Below are 15,939 nucleotides of genomic sequence, written 5' to 3' on the forward strand. Positions count from 1 at the left end.
TATCCAAGTTGACGGTGGTGATAATGGGATGCGAGAGGAACTCGGGGCTAGAAAGACCGACTCAACTCACTTGAGGCGGCATGAAAGAAGCTTAATTAGTCTCGTCAAGTTTCTAGTACAACGAACCGACGCTATTTGGCGTAGCCATCAGTATGTGCTGCTTTTCGAAGTCAGAATACCCAGCTCCAAGTAGGTACATAGTACATCGCAATGGTGTCGACGCTTACATCATACACTGGCATCATCACTCTGCCAGGACAAATATAGGAATTACGTATGCTTTGGGTACTTGGATTATCTCTGTGCTGTATATCAAACATGTAAAGAAAAGACAGGTAGGAGTTCCCGCAAAGAAACCCCAAAAATTCCAATGGCACCCTGACGCCCGCCCTTTGTGAATCTCAATGGACCAAAACCCTCTCTTCCCTTCCACGTATGTGCTTTTGCATCTGCCCAAATGGTATGGATCACCGACTCTGGTCGCAGGACGAAAAAAAAAGTAAAAACAAAGATAATAACCTACTAGGATGGTGGAGTAAATAGAGAAAATGTTGGGGGAATGGGGGTTGCAAAAACAAAGCTACACAAGGTGTGATAGACAAAAGAAATGAGGGTAACAATTAGACGATGCTTGGGGGTATGCAGGACATGATGGTTTAGCGGAGACCGATGACACTCATCTCAAGGGTCCATACTCTTCGGATCCAGACCTTAAGCTTGCCCTCAACACCTGCAACATTCTCAAGCTCGACACCTTCCCACCAGCATCGGCGAGCAGGCTTGCGCCAGAAGAGCAGTAGCTTCTGGGCCATGCCAACGGCGTTGGTACCCATCTCGTTACCTCGGATATCACTGCGTAGACGGGCGAGAGCCAGACTGCAGATGACAGCCTTGTTAGGTTCACCAGCACGGTGACCCCATCGGTCGTCATGGTTGAAGCCGCTACTAATAGGTCAGCTTTCGTCAGTCCAAGCAAATCTCTGTGATCCAACTCACCCTGCTGTCAACATCTCAATAAGATGGGCCTCAGTAGTACCGGGCTCGTCACTTCGCTTGAGTCCGGAAAAGATGCCGCTCTGTTGCTGCAAGGCCTCTGCGGCCGCCCGTTTCACGGCAATCATATCAAGCTGACCGATGTCCGCTCGGGGAGGAATAGCGTAAAAGTCAAGGTCCTCACGGAGCACAATGATACCGGCTCGCTTAGAGTCGTCACGCGAAGTACCAAGAGAGGGAGTATCCTCGTCCTGCGAAGCACTTGGTGATCCATCTGTGGGGATGGACTGTGCAACGTCTCTGAAGAAATCAAGCATGTACTGAAGCGAAGCTGGGTCGTACTAGTCTTGGTGAGTTAAATGTTGGCTATAACAAGAAAGGCATTGACTTACGTCTACTTGCACGGCATCGCCATCCGAGAAACCACCCATTTGGCCCTCGGGAAATAGACCATTGGGGAACAGGGAAAGAAGAACAAATTCGGGCAAAGTAAGCAACTCGTCTCTAGAGAGGTAAAATCTTGTGCCCCTATTCGGAGTTAGTATACCCGCAACTCAACTCAAGGCAAAAAGCTCACCTCAAATCCATAGCAATCGTTTCATCGGCACCAACATCTCCCAGAGTGCTAACAGGCGGCCCGCCCTGTTGCACCTGAGTGATGATGCTTGAAGCTCCTCCTGCGGCAGCCATTAGGAAAGAAAATGCGGCAAGGGGACTATCGCCCTCTTCTGAATAAGCTGGGGGTGGTTCTGCGTCGTCGTCCTTGCGACTGGAGTCCTTGGTATCCCGAGGAAGTGCGCGCTTGGTTTCCGCGACTGGATCGCGAAATGCGGTAGTGCTTTGGTCGGGGTCAAATGGAACTGCTTCTCTCGGGGAGGAAGATTCGTATGCTGGCGCAGCTGAACCTGATGCTTCGGCTTCACAAGAAGATCTGGCGGCAAAAGCGGCGAATTTATCGGAGCGCTCGTGGGCGTCGTTAGGCGGAGAGGTAAAGAGCGACGAGAAGGGGGGAGGACGTGAAGTTGATGGTTCGGACGCTGGATACTGCGGCGGCGGAGACTGCTCGCGGCTTAAAAGAATGTGAGTTTCCGGCTCTATGGCGGATTTAAGGTTGTCAGGAGTCGATTCGCGATGACTTGAAGTCGTGTGCGTGCTTGGCGGTCTTGAAGAGGCTGGTGATGGTGTCTTATTGTCTAGGGACGCAGAGGGTCCAATTCCAAGTTCCTGAAATTCAGACAGGATGGCGGTTTCCTCTTAAAAGAAAACAAAGTCGTTCAAGACAGATGCTCCTCCAATCGGCGAACAGGCGGAAAGGAGAAGAGCGGTCGATTGACGTTGACCGGTTCCAAGATGATTATTTAGGTTGTCGACAAGGTAAACGGTTGAAACATTAAAAACAGGCGGAGATTAAGCGTAACAGCCGAATGGGGAAGAATTTCGTTCGTTCTCGTATCGGAAGTGCGGCCCCGTCGCGTCGTGAAGCTCTATCTACAAGAGACGGAGGTATGGCGATGTGATGCGATGTGATGTGATGCGTGAGTGAGGTTCACATTGGTCCTCAGAACAGCGAGCAGCGCGATTCCTCATTCGACGGTTGCTCCCCTGAGGTGAGCCCCCGAGCTTCAGTGGCAGAGTGGCACTAAATTGGAGCCCCGCGATATGATGAAGTGGCCCAATCAAACGTCTTTATGAGCTACCGACAGGGTCTTAGCCGCTCACTTGGAGTGGAGTGTAGGCGCTAGAGGCGTTGGAGTTGTAAGCTCGACGCTTGGCGTCCATGTTTAAGATGAGTGAGGCCGATCGAAGGTTGAAGATGGGGAAAATTCTAGTTGATGTTGATGTTAATATTCCCATATCGAAGATATAGATATCGAGCTTAAGCTCATGCTGCTGTAGTAAAAATCAATATTTGATGTGCACTTCCAGGGCATCATGTACAAGGTTCCTGACAAAATTTGCCTGTCAATTTCGACCTAGGAGGCCAATGCTTGTCCGGGGCACGGGAATGATATTAATATTTTTCGGTTAAACGAGTGTTTACATCACAACTGTTTGTTTAGCGATTCCTTGTTTATCCGCTACAGATCCATGGATGCCATAGTATACAGAGTTGGGACCTAGGAGTTTCTTAGGTATGTCAAAAGTCAATCGTAGTTTAAAGTCAGTTACTTTCATGTCCTTGATTTTATTAGTGACCTATAATTATGGTGATACTATTATTCGCTATCGCTATCTCCAAAAATTGCTCGAAGGACTTCGTCATGTGCCGTCTTTCCCTCGACTGCTTCATTCTTGTCCGGATTAATAGCAGGTTCAGGCACAGGAGCAGGTGGCACAGTCCCTCCAGGAACATTCCCGACCAACTTGACATCCCCAGTCGGTGTCCCTGAACTGACCTCAGCATCTTCCATATGGCCTGAGGCTTCATCACGACTTCTTGTGCCAGAGCCAGTTCCCATCTCAGCGTCTGGTTGAGAGTGCGCAGGTGGCCTAACATTAAACCTTTTGCACAACAATCGGGTGGGGTAAAAGTTGTCAACTGTTCGAGTCATCTTGCCATACATGCCCATCTTGGCCGCCTCTTCTGCTGGATCAGCTACCTTTGGCTCTGGTTCTGACAACAGGTCTGTCTCGGACTCGTTCGTTGAAACGGTCGATGGCTTCTTTGCTGTGGTAAAACGAGAAGCCATAAACCCTGTCATTGGTTTGAAAATCCTAGCGCAATTATGGAACTCTGAAAGTTCTCTTGAAAAGTCATCGTAAGCCATTCCTTTGGGTTTGTATGGTAGCGGTTGACTGCCCGTTGCGAAGTGTTCCAAGTAGGTCCTGTAACGTGCTTTTTTCTCTTCGTTGTCCGCGTAGGGTCCAGATGAGCCTCGTGAGATAGCTGCGATGGCCGTTTCGCGATCCAGCTTAGGCGCTTGGTCCCAGGCTGCCTGCAGCTTTTCCTCCTCCGATATGGCATAACCTTCTGGTATCTCTCCCAAGCCTTGTGGGAGTTGTTTGTTCCCGGATGCTGTAGCAAGTCGGTCCCGTGCTGATCTAGTGATGTAGTCAAAAACCGATTTTCCTGGTAGACTCTTTTCTCCAAGAAGAGCTGCCCTTGACTTCGCATCATGGGTGGATGCTTTTGCAGCATCTGCCGTTGACTTATACCCTGAAGAAGCTGCCTGTTCCGAGGATGTTTTGGAGGACATCCATCCTTCTGGGACTGGAGGGGGCGCATATTCTAACAGAAGACCAGATAAATCCTCTGTGATTTTGGCTAGCACAAAACCATCAAGCGGTAATCGCCCATCATGGCATCTCCCAAGACCGTTACCAGCTCGGGCTGTCCGTGACACAAAGACCGGAGCATTCTTCAGCGCAGGGTTAACTGCAGCAGATGCTTTCTTTGCCTTCTTTTTCTTCTTATCACCACCGACAACACGATTGTACCGGATTTTGGGTCCGATCTCGTAGGGGTCTTCTTCGTCGGATCCGTTATCGTTCAGTATACCCACTCCTATTCCACCACGCCCGGGTTTCGACTTTGATTTCTGCGATGAGAAAAGAGAGGTGGTTTGTGGGGCCGTCTCGGGGACATTCTCATCCTCGTCATCCTCGTCGGCTGCTGCTGTGATCGGGTTCGACAACTTGGTCTCGCCGTCATGCCCTAGTCCTTTCCGATCGTTCTTGCGGATAAATCGAATCATCTCAGCATTGTCCGGCGCAAACAGGTGTGTCTCGGCGGTATCGGAATTCTTTTGTTCAACATCAAGCCGTGCACTTCTTCGAATCTTAGGGCCAATGCCTTGTCCATCTCTCCAACCCATCCGCCGCAGCAGCTTTAATCCCATGGTATCTCCTTCGGCTCTTAACAAACCCATCAAGCCACCAGTATCTGCGTCCTGACCTGAGCCGAGACCAGCAAATGCTTGGGAAGTCTGTACTTTCTGTGCTTCGGCGGCATCAGCAAGATCCTCCTCGTCCATGTAATCTTCTGGTCGCTGTTGCGCTTGAGTCGTGCCATCTTTTTTATGTCGGTTGTTTCGACTCGACACGAATGTCGACGGAGTCCATCCTTCCTTAGACCCAACAGTATTGAAATATCTAACATGATAAGCCCAGGCTTCCGGTATAAGATATGTGAATGTACTCACCCTGCACTCCAACCACCAGTGAATGCGCCGTGTAATCGTTTACGCCCTCTCTCATCCCTCACCTCCTGTTTCCATACTGGCACAAAAGAGCCATCGTCTCGAGCTTCGGGATCATCAGGGAGAGGGGTGCCGAACGTTGCAAAGGGTGCATGGAAATCGGCTTCGTAGGTTGCGCGGGAGCGTTTATATGACATGGGACTGAGATGTCAGCGTATCGCGTAGTAACCGTAGAAGCATTGAAAGTCGGCGTTTCACTTCAATAGAGCAAAGACGCGAATATGTCGAATGTAGCCACAGGACTTATGATGATAATGGATCGTAAAGTCACTGCGATCGTTGTCGCGACGTCTAAATTGGTCTTATCGATAAGCAGCAAAGTTTAGCTCCATGACAGGTCAGCCAGCTTAAGTTAGTGGCTCTGGCGCAAGACCTTAGGACAGGGGGTTCTATCAAATGTTGGAGAGCTTCCATCCATGCAACTCCAGTCTTCAAAGTTTCTCCCGCTTCGGGTACCTATGCAAGTGCACGCGTGTGGAACGTTGTCAATTGAGTGTCATTGTGGAGGGATGCGACTGGCAGCGTAGCCTTGAAACAGTTTCTACTGTACTGTACTGCATACCGTTGCTCAAGATTCAGGCATGACATAATCGTTTAGAGACGTCATAGTTTTGCTTTGACAGATCGATGGTCATGAACGTGATATCTACAAGGTCTCCCTTTATTCACCTGTGTTAGTAGTTTCAGTCTGACCGATACCTCAAACTCCAAGACATGACTCCCAGCGAGGGATAAAGGATGGAGGACGTCCGACCTGATAGCCATTGTGTGCCTGGCTGTCACTGTATGAGGATCACTCGGCTGAGGTCTGGTCTTGGCATTCCATCTAAGGACGGTGGCTGACAGTCGTCGGTGAAAAGAACAGACAGCCAGACAATGATTGCTGGCTGATGTGAACACAAAGACATGGATTGTGCTGCATCACAACGCAACCCCATCCCACCAACACCTTACACAATCCGCAAGGTCCTATGCGCTTGTCCGCCCTGTGGCTGCTTCGATTTTGCTTCTTCGACAAGGAGGCAATGCATTCCAGCTCAGCTCCACGACTACTGTAGACTTTTAAGACATAACTGCCTTGAAAGGAGTCAAGATCTAAACCCGGTTTCTAGTAATGGGTCCCAGCCTCCAACCCCTCGTTTAATCAGCCACGTAAATTTGCAGCACTTTGCGACAGATCCACTTCACAGGTTAGAAATGCGGTCTTCTGGCTGGTAGCTGACGTCGGATACTGTGCTTGGCGTTGGTGTTGCTGGAAACAGGGAACTAGGCTTGGTACGTACGATAATAATTAACTTACCTAACGGCGCAGATATCGTGGAGCGAAAAAGCCCGATGTCTACTGAAGTTTTAATTGAGGCTCTCCTCAAACCTAACTCAAATAGAATTAGAGACCAAATGTCTCCAGCAATGCCGTCAAGGTCGGGAACTAACCAGTAAACTGATCCATTCGTGACAACCCGCGAAATGAGATTTCAGCTGGAGCGAGATATCGCATCTCCACTCAAGACTTGACCGTTGGTGGAAAGTTGAAGCTACCTGTGACCTAAGTGGAAAGTCCCCTGAAACGATTTAAGATGGCCTGCTGTGCTAGATCAAAGACAGCTGGACTGGTGGTGAAGTCTCGGCAGCTTGCATGCATACATCCAGGTGTATCCCGGGCATACAAGCCTCTTAAGAGGTGAGGTGAGCAGATGGGACATGCCGTTGCTGCGCTGTGCTGTACTCTTTGCTTTGCTGTGCTTTTAGACCAAGTCATTTTTAGTTACAGTCCAGTCCAGTCCATTCAATATCCCATCTCCATTAGCCAACCTGGTAACATTAGCTACGCCCCCAATTTGGGACTTTGTTCTTTGGACAAACCAGACAGACAGACGGACTCTTACTAAATCTGCTTGTCAGTTTGCAGAGTTTTGACTCCTACTCTTACACCTTCCTCCCTATTCACTTGCATCTTTGCGTTGTTTTTTTTTTCTTCCATCCCAGAGACACTCTGTCTCGGCTCTTGACTGCCGCGGTATATCAGTACAGTCAAGTCAATCTTGCTTTGCGCCTTTCGACATTTGCCTTGTTTGTACCATCAATCTGCATTTTGCATGTAGCGCAGCTTCGCTTCGTATTTGGGTCTAACTCTTCCAGGTGCTAAGTCTTTTGGTCAGCACCTGAATCTGTGTTGTATTTGGTCCCTTATGCAGTTGGCGGTATCAGACATCTCGTCATCGCAACCAGAGGGTCAAGATAGCCTCGAGCTCATGACAAGGACCAGGTAATTCTTGTCTTTTTTCTTCAATCCGTCGTACTCGACCAGCAGGAGAATCAACTCAAGGACCTTGCTGGCAAGCGACTACTACTACGACTACGTTACGCTTGCACTGGCATATGTAGCTCAAGCTCAAGCTCAAGCTCCAGACCTACCCATAAGGTCCATACAATTACTGGACCTTACCTTGTCCAGAGGTAAAGACTGGAATCGAGTTGGGTCGGGTGCATCCTCCTCCCTGCCTACTTGGGCATTGATTCCACGACAGCTCACTACCATTTCGAGCAAACCCCAGGAATAGACCCATTTACTTTATCAGCATCCCGCCTTTTTACACCGTCTTCTCTCCGATCTCTTACAAACACCGCCCGCACAGCACAGCAGATCACAACAGATCTTGGTACATCTATAACTACAGTACAGCAATCATGGGAACAAGAACGGCTTCATCTGCCGTCGCTGATGCTTCACCGAGGGGACCTGGTCGCACTCATTCTACTCGATCTACCCGTTCAAGTCGGGTTCCCCCTTCTCCCTCCGCTTCAGCGGCCCCAACAGCGCCTGCACCAGCCACGCCCACTGGAACAGGCCCAGGTGCCAACTACAACCAATCTCACACCCGCCAGCTTTCACACTCACACTCGCAGTCTCAATCTCGCTCCCAATCCCAGTCCCTGTCCCAAGCCCAATCCCAAGCCTACGCCTCCCGTTCTCATTCTCATTCCCACTCTCACTCCCGCTCTGCTTCCAACTCACAACATCCCCCTCATCATAGCCATCATCAGCGCACTTCTTCTTCCGCCCGATCTGCTTCGCAAAATGACTACGAATCCTCACGCTTAGCCGAGAACCCAACCCATCAACGAAGCTCGAGCAAGAACGACCGACACCCTCCCCCGGCCAGGGGCCCCGATCCCTCGAGGGCCCATAGACGGAGCTCTTCTCGTTCAAAAAACAATCACCAAACCCCTCAAACCGATATGGCTCCTTCCGCCAGCGCCCCCAGCAACGGGGCCAGTAACGCAAACGCACCTCCTCCGAGCAATCATGCTGACGCGCCACCCCGCGCTTCAACCTCCAAACACGCGAGATCACGTACGGTTATTCCAACGCAATCTGGAAAATGGATGCTAGGCAAAACCATTGGTGCTGGTAGCATGGGCAAGGTCAAGCTCGCCCGCAAGGAGGACGGCAGCGAACAAGTATGTCTGAAGTCTATTTCCGGTTATTTCTATGCATCATTTCACCCTTCGGCTATGCGCATTAATCTGCCCCTCATGCCCCCATCGCGATAGGCAACTAGCTCTAAGATGTAATGCTAACCACTTTGACCTCACCAGGTAGCATGTAAAATTATTCCTCGTGGTTCGACCGACGATAATCACCAGTCTCGCGCCGACAAAGAGCGTGCCGATCAATCCAAGGAAATCCGAACCGCTCGTGAAGCCGCCATTAGCACCCTCCTGAACCATCCCCACATCTGTGCTCTTCACGATGTTGTCCGTACAAACCACCATTGGTATATGCTTTTCGAATATGTCAACGGTGGCCAAATGCTCGATTACATCATTTCTCATGGCAAACTTAAGGAGAAACAAGCCCGGAAATTTAGCAGGCAGATCGCAAGTGCTTTAGACTACTTGCACAGGAACAGCATCGTACACCGAGATCTCAAGATCGAAAACATTCTTATCAGCAAGACAGGCGATATCAAGATTATCGATTTTGGTCTCAGTAACCTCTTCGCTCCTCGGGGTCACCTCAAGACATTCTGTGGAAGTTTATACTTCGCTGCGCCTGAATTACTGCAGGCCAGAGCTTACACCGGCCCCGAAGTCGATGTCTGGAGTTTCGGTATTGTTCTTTATGTCTTAGTTTGCGGTAAAGTGCCATTCGACGACCAAAGCATGCCCGCGCTCCATGCCAAGATCAAGAGAGGTCTTGTCGATTATCCCGCATGGTTATCAAGCGGTATGTCTCTCACTCTAAGATTTCTACACTTCCCACTAATTTGATTGTAGAGTGCAAACATTTATTGTCCCGGATGCTCGTCACGGACCCTAAGCAACGAGCTACAATGCAGGAAGTCTTGACGCACCCGTGGATGGCTAAGGGCTTCAACGGTCCTCCCGACAATTACCTGCCCAACCGTGAACCGTTGACCGCACCTTTGGAGCCAGAGGTTATCCTTGCCATGCAAGGCTTCAACTTTGGCACACCTGAAAGTATCAATGCACAGCTCACCAAAATCATCGAGTCGGAGGAGTACCAGCGTGCGATCAAGCTCTACCAAAGAGAGAAGGATCTCCCCCCACCTGCGAAGGATGCTGAGAAGAGAAGACCATTTGGCTTCGACTTTTATAAGCGCAGGAATTCTGGCAACAGTCGTGATACCTTGTCGGCCCCCAGTTCTGAGGCACTTTCGATCGGCAATGATCCCATGAATGCATTCAGTCCTCTAGTATCCATCTACTACCTCGTCAAGGAGAAGCAGGACCGTGACCACGCTGATATGGTTCCGCCACCAGCATCACAATCGCGAGACAAAGAGAAGGAGAAGGAGAAGGAACGAGAAAGAAGGGAGGAGAAAGACCGTGAACGAGAGCGAGAGAAAGAGAAGGAAAAGAACAGGGAACGTGAGGCCCGCGAGAAGGAGAAGGAGAAGGAGAAGGCAAAGGAGCCCGAATCCTTGCCAGAACTTGCAGCACCTCCAGCTGCCCACACCAACTCTTCCGCCTATGAGATGCCTGGCGAAAAGCCCACTGGCGGACGCAGCAGACCTCGTGCAAGGACACATGGCGAAGACGACATGCCAGAGCCGCCGAAGCAGACACCTGCACCACCCCCTGAACCAAGAGCCGAGCATGTTCAGAAGAAGGAGGGGACTGCGGCCGGTATTCTGCGTCGTTTCAGCACACGCAAGCGTAGGGAGCCTGAGCGTCTGGACAAAGATCGATCGCATCCTCCTGTGGTACAGGTTCACTCACCAGCTGAACCTTCACCACTCGCCCCACGAAAGAGTTTCAGCATCCGTCGTGGCCGACGTGACCGAGAAGATGCGTCCGACTCGCAAAACCGTTCCGGCAGTAGTCAGCGTCAGCACGGTGAACTCCTCAGCCCACCCATGTCTGCTGGCGGCACTAGGGAGAGGCGAGGAAGCGCTTTGGGACGATCGACCAGTGTTAATTCGGCAGAGATGAGGCGACGAAAGGAACCCCCCGCAACCAGCGGATCTGACCAATCTGTGGCGCATGAAGAAGCCTCTGGCTCGCACCGCACCCATGGACATTCTCGTTCTGTGAGCCTGAGGGCCAAGTCTATTGGTCATGCCAGAAGGGAAAGCATCCAGCAACGCCGCCAGAGGAGAGAGGCTGCTCAGGAGGCCAACGTACCTGAAGAAACAGATCAGGAATTGGAGCAGAGCGGTGTGTCGACCGAACGATTAGATGACACTGAACTATCCAAGCCAGTCTTCCTCAAGGGTCTCTTCAGTGTGTCGACGACATCAGGCAAATCGGTACCCACCATTCGAACTGATATTAAGCGAGTACTGAAGCAATTGAATGTCGATTACACTGAAATCAAGGGTGGATTCAGGTGTCGTCATTCACCCAGTATCGATCTTAACAAGGTGCAAGATCCACCCATGAGCCCTGGGTCGACCCCCGGCCACAAACGACGTTTCAGCTTTGGCGGTCTTATGAGGGGAGATGATCGCGATCGGGATGACTTCCGTGACTCAGACCGACCTCCTACAACACCGCGAACACCAGGGCGCTCTGATCGAGATCGCAGCTTCTCGAACTCCGAGACCTCGTTTGACAGTAACTCTGGCAGAAACAACGGGGGACCATCTCGACAGATTCCAGGAGAGACGAGCACGCAAGTGCAGAGCGATCTTGGAGGAAGCATGGTATTGGAATTCGAGATTTTTATCGTCAAGGTGCCACTGCTATCGCTGCATGGAATCCAATTCAAGCGCATGGCAGGCAACACATGGCAGTACAAGAGTATGGCCGATCAAATTCTTCGAGAACTGAGGCTATAAGTGAAGGTTTCTGGGCAAATGTTTCCAACAGTGGAGTTTGGCTGGTTGAAACAAACAAGCATTGGGAAGGGGTTGTGTTGTTCATAGATGTGGCGCTCAGTTGGGTGCTGACGAACTGTCATTTGTCATTTCAAGCGAGTGAGGTACTGGACATGTAGTCGGTTGTATAAGAACTTTATAGGGCTTGATGGGCGCTTTTCTGTTGTTTTAAGCACGGGCGGGCATCATACAGGAAACACATAGTAGTAATGATTTATTATAGCACTTGCAGAGGGCGACGGAGAATAGCAAGTAAAACGAAGTAATTAATTGGAGATTATCCGCTGTCCATTTTTCCTTTCCACTGTAAAAAAGTTCGCCTATGTTACTCAGAAAATCTCGAGTCTGGGACACAGATCGAACTCTGACGAGGCTTGTAGGACAAGGCTGACGATCCAAGGTTATTCAGAGGTGGGCATGGGAGAGTGACCTCCCCGCACTTGCAAGGCCATGTAGATGTTTGCGCGATTGGCCTACACAGGGATACCTTCTCCTGGTCCAAGCGTCATGTTCCGATGCCAGAGCTGGTTTTGTCTACCAGAGCCTGAGCTCCATAAGATATATCAGGCTGGCCAATCCTAGGCAAGCATGCGAATCGCTCTTGCCCCAGTCGCAGGTGCGAGCACCACCACCACAAACCAACCGGCCAAACGATCTCACCTTGGGTTTGATCCTCCCACGATCTCGACACTTGAACACTATCAATAGAATATACGACACAGCCCGCTCTCTCAGTATATACTCGGCATACTACCTCTTCCTCCGATCAGCATTTCGTCATTCCGCAACATTCGCCCTTGTTGGTCCAGTAACCAACTGCGTCGTGTACCTACCTGCCTCCGCATTGCGCCCTCGAATCAACGAAACATTCAATCATTAGCTACTGCGCCGAACAATCGACCGATACTCCTGCCAGATTGATATCATCTAAGCATCAAAAAGAATCTCGAATTCTGAGCCACAATAGCAAAGGCCCCTTCACCGTACAACCCTTTGAGCAAGGACAGACACGCCCAATATGATGCCCGCGGCGCACGTCTACGGACACCACCAATTCAATCCCCAGGGTGGTGATTCCGCCTGGATGCACCAGCAGCAAGGTGCGCATCATGCCCATACCCAGCAACAGCAACAACAGGTTGCTGCGGCAGCCGCCGCCGCTGTTCAACAGCAGCAGCAGCATTTCAACCGTCTTGCTGGCGCGGGTCAGATGGCTGGCCACGGTCAGGATGCCGACCATAATAACGTTTCGGAGGACAACCGACGCACCATGGCCTTCATTGCCGATCTCCTCAACGAGAACACTCGGGAAGCTGCTTTGTTGGAGCTTAGTAAGAAAAGGGAACAGGTTCCCGAGCTGGCCCTGATCCTGTGGCATTCCTTTGGTAGGTGCCCAAGCTTTGCTCTTTGTCTGAGGTCGTTGAGGCTCAAGCTGCAAGAAGCCAGCTAACATGTTCTCCAGGTGTGATGACCTCCCTCCTTCAGGAGATCATCTCTGTCTACACCCTTCTTAACCCCTCTCAGCTCACCGCTGCCGCATCGAATCGAGTTTGCAATGCTCTCGCACTACTTCAGTGCGTTGCATCGCACAATGATACAAGGACTCTGTTCCTCAATGGTGTGTATACCTTGGTACAAAATAATTGCACATGAAGCTGACACTTTCATAGCACACATTCCACTGTTTCTCTACCCCTTTCTCAACACCACCTCCAAGTCTCGCCCCTTCGAATACCTACGCCTGACCAGCCTCGGTGTCATTGGAGCACTTGTCAAGAATGACTCTACTGAGGTCATCAACTTTCTCCTGACAACAGAGATTATCCCCCTCTGCCTCCGTATCATGGAGACAGGCTCAGAGCTTAGCAAGACCGTTGCTATTTTCATTGTTCAGAAGATCCTCCTTGACGACAATGGACTCAACTACATTTGCGCCACTTACGAGAGGTTCTATGCCGTTGGAACGGTCTTGAGCAACATGGTGGCTCAGCTTGTCGAGTCCCAGACGGCTCGCCTCCTCAAGCACGTCGTCCGATGCTTCCTGCGGTATGTCTCACATGTGTATCAGATGCTAGGTCAATTTTATCTAACCCGCCAAACAGTCTTAGTGATAACGCCCGAGCTCGTGAGGCTTTACGACAGTGCTTACCCGAGCCACTCCGCGACGCCACCTTTTCTTCTGTCCTCCGCGACGACGCAGCAACGAAGAGATGCCTTGCCCAGCTACTCATCAACCTATCGGATAATGTCGTGGACCCTAATGCTGTGGGCGGTTCCGGCATGTAAAGAAGGCGACACTAATATCTGGGAGACCCAGCTCTCCCTGTTGTGACAATACCCCTTGTGCATTGATACGGCGATTCATGAAGGACGGTTGAATTTTAGTTATGATATTCTGGGAAAAGCGAAGGGATCAAAAGCATATTGCATTGTTGATACCCGCAACCCTTCCGACTCGATGCGAAGAGAGAAGACCAGCAAACCAGCTGAGCCACTGGCTGGCTTCTCTTTCAATATCGCCGCTGACGGTCATGGGATTTGCGTTCTGTTTCATATACCTCGAAATATAGAGCAGTAACGCCCTCGACATGGGCCTTTTGCTACTCATCTTTTCGTCCTTGGATCTCGGCAGCTGGGCCCGGATCACGAGGACATTGTTTTTGGAATGGGCTTGGCGTGAATATATTCAAGGAAGATCTAGGGATGGCTAGAGAGAAGTGTGGATTCATGTAACAGATATAAGGATAGCCAGCCAGCTGCAGGCTGAGGAGGCGCTGGATAGACTTGGGAGGGGACGTATAACAGTCTTCGACATGCCTGGTTTGGGGGTGTTTTGGCGTTGGATGGGGCGTCCTGCATCAGAGACACGGTGTTTGTCAGGTTTAAGGATGTATATTGCGAGAATTGAAGTTTTCAAAAAACAGGGGTTGTATGATTGGTGATTGTATATTGATGAGGCTTTCGGCATGTAGTGGTGTTGGGGGCAATAGTTTGTCTAGTTCAGCTTAGCTATGCAAAAGAATGTTGGACACCCAGATAAGCAGTCCTTACTGAAGCTTCAATCTTCTCATTTAGCACTAAACTGGCATCCCTTTCATGATGAGAAGCGAATCCGTGGGTTGGTATCACGGTTCTGATGTGATTGAACATATGACTTCAAGTTAATTCACCACGTCCAACGTCTCATCGTTCAGTACTGCCAGTCCTTCGTTCTTGAACATTGTCCTCGGCGAGAATCCCGTCAAATGCGATATTCTGTGGTTTCTACAGCTGATGAGTTGTAGCAGTCGCGGACTCATGAAATAATGACCGACCTTTACTCGTTTTCAAGGCCGAATATCACATACTCACGGTTTCGATATGGAACGCACGATACTGGGATTGTCGAGGGTTTTTAGAAATAGGAGGACAGGTGATATTTCTACGAGGTCATCACTTCACGCTGGACCTATTTCGAAGAACACCAACTATAAAATGATATAATGTAAAACTTTTGCTCATTTGCAGTGCATTCGGCGTCTCTCTGGCCGAATGCGGAGGTATCTATATCAGTTGATTACAAAAGACCACAGAACAGAGCCTTCCACGCAGGGCGAGGGCTAGCCTGCGCAGGTACAGCAGCATGCTTCTTCAAATCCTCCTCGTCGTCACTATCATCGTGGTCTTTGCAGACCGCACCAATCGAGTTGACAACCAACTTGAAGTCTCCATCCTGCTTATCGAAGAAGCTATTCATACCAGTCAGCACATTAAATCTCTCACATCAGCATTGACAAGTCTTACCTTCGCGCCATGATGGATACTCTCTTGATGTCGCCCACCTTCAATGGCTCAGGGTTCTTGACCTCCCTGCCCCGATACGTCGCCTTGAACTCATCCCAATGCTTGACAAGCACACCACCCTCACTCGGCGCCTCAAAGTCCACTTCCCAGCTCACGCCAGACTCATCTCTGCCATCAGGTCTCTTACCAGGGATGGTGTCCTTGACATTGAGCGTGAATTTCTGCGTCGAGTTCCCCGCGCCGAGAACGAGCTGCAGACCCGCTGTGTGGGAAAGATCCAGCGCAAGATCGCCCTTTGTACGCTGCGAAGCAAAGCCTGCGCCACCGAGCGTCTTTGTATCCAGATGACCGTGGAAGACGGCCTGCGTGGGGCTTGACACTGTTAGTTGTGAGATGCTGGAGCCGCCGCGGACGCGATCATCTGAAGCTGTCCAGAGACTGCTGTCCCAAGGCCTTGAAAGAGAAATTAGCTTGGTTGTCGTGAATTGAGGGTTGTTTACATACTTGGTGCCACCAAAGAGATAGTTTATGTTGCTTCCCATGATTTTGAAGTGAATTGATGATTTTGAGAGTTGGATCAAGCTCAATTCGCTGATGTTTACCGTGTGAAGCTCTTT

The 15,939-nt window shown here is 50.3% G+C and overlaps 5 protein-coding genes across 5 annotated transcripts; 2 read left to right on the forward strand and 3 right to left on the reverse strand.

Moving 5' to 3' along the window:
- Positions 1–656: 656 nt before the first annotated feature.
- Positions 657–2,772, reverse strand: FIESC28_01196 (uncharacterized protein; the record flags this gene model as incomplete). Its single annotated transcript, XM_031155347.1, has 5 exons — positions 657–942; positions 997–1,334; positions 1,386–1,521; positions 1,571–2,217; positions 2,713–2,772. 5 exons carry the CDS (start codon positions 2,770–2,772, stop codon positions 657–659), a joined length of 1,467 nt encoding a protein of 488 aa, XP_031020514.1.
- Positions 2,773–3,209: 437 nt separating this feature from the next.
- On the reverse strand, positions 3,210–5,329 carry FIESC28_01197 (uncharacterized protein; the record flags this gene model as incomplete). Its single annotated transcript, XM_031155348.1, has 2 exons — positions 3,210–5,085; positions 5,136–5,329. 2 exons carry the CDS (start codon positions 5,327–5,329, stop codon positions 3,210–3,212), a joined length of 2,070 nt encoding a protein of 689 aa, XP_031020515.1.
- A 2,551-nt stretch (positions 5,330–7,880) lies between these two features.
- On the forward strand, positions 7,881–11,500 carry FIESC28_01198 (uncharacterized protein; the record flags this gene model as incomplete). Its single annotated transcript, XM_031155349.1, has 3 exons — positions 7,881–8,654; positions 8,793–9,423; positions 9,474–11,500. The coding sequence occupies 3 exons, from the start codon at positions 7,881–7,883 to the stop codon at positions 11,498–11,500; spliced, it is 3,432 nt and encodes a 1,143-aa protein (XP_031020516.1).
- A 1,057-nt stretch (positions 11,501–12,557) lies between these two features.
- Positions 12,558–13,825, forward strand: FIESC28_01199 (uncharacterized protein; the record flags this gene model as incomplete). Its single annotated transcript, XM_031155350.1, has 4 exons — positions 12,558–12,924; positions 13,002–13,157; positions 13,210–13,585; positions 13,642–13,825. The coding sequence occupies 4 exons, from the start codon at positions 12,558–12,560 to the stop codon at positions 13,823–13,825; spliced, it is 1,083 nt and encodes a 360-aa protein (XP_031020517.1).
- Positions 13,826–15,095: 1,270 nt separating this feature from the next.
- Positions 15,096–15,864, reverse strand: FIESC28_01200 (uncharacterized protein; the record flags this gene model as incomplete). Its single annotated transcript, XM_031155351.1, has 3 exons — positions 15,096–15,267; positions 15,323–15,775; positions 15,827–15,864. The coding sequence occupies 3 exons, from the start codon at positions 15,862–15,864 to the stop codon at positions 15,096–15,098; spliced, it is 663 nt and encodes a 220-aa protein (XP_031020518.1).
- Between the last annotated feature and the right edge of the window lie 75 nt (positions 15,865–15,939).

Source organism: Fusarium coffeatum (assembly GCF_003316985.1).
Source record: "Fusarium coffeatum strain FIESC_28 chromosome Unknown BRIP53273_contig_33, whole genome shotgun sequence".
Taxonomy (NCBI): domain Eukaryota; kingdom Fungi; phylum Ascomycota; class Sordariomycetes; order Hypocreales; family Nectriaceae; genus Fusarium; species Fusarium coffeatum.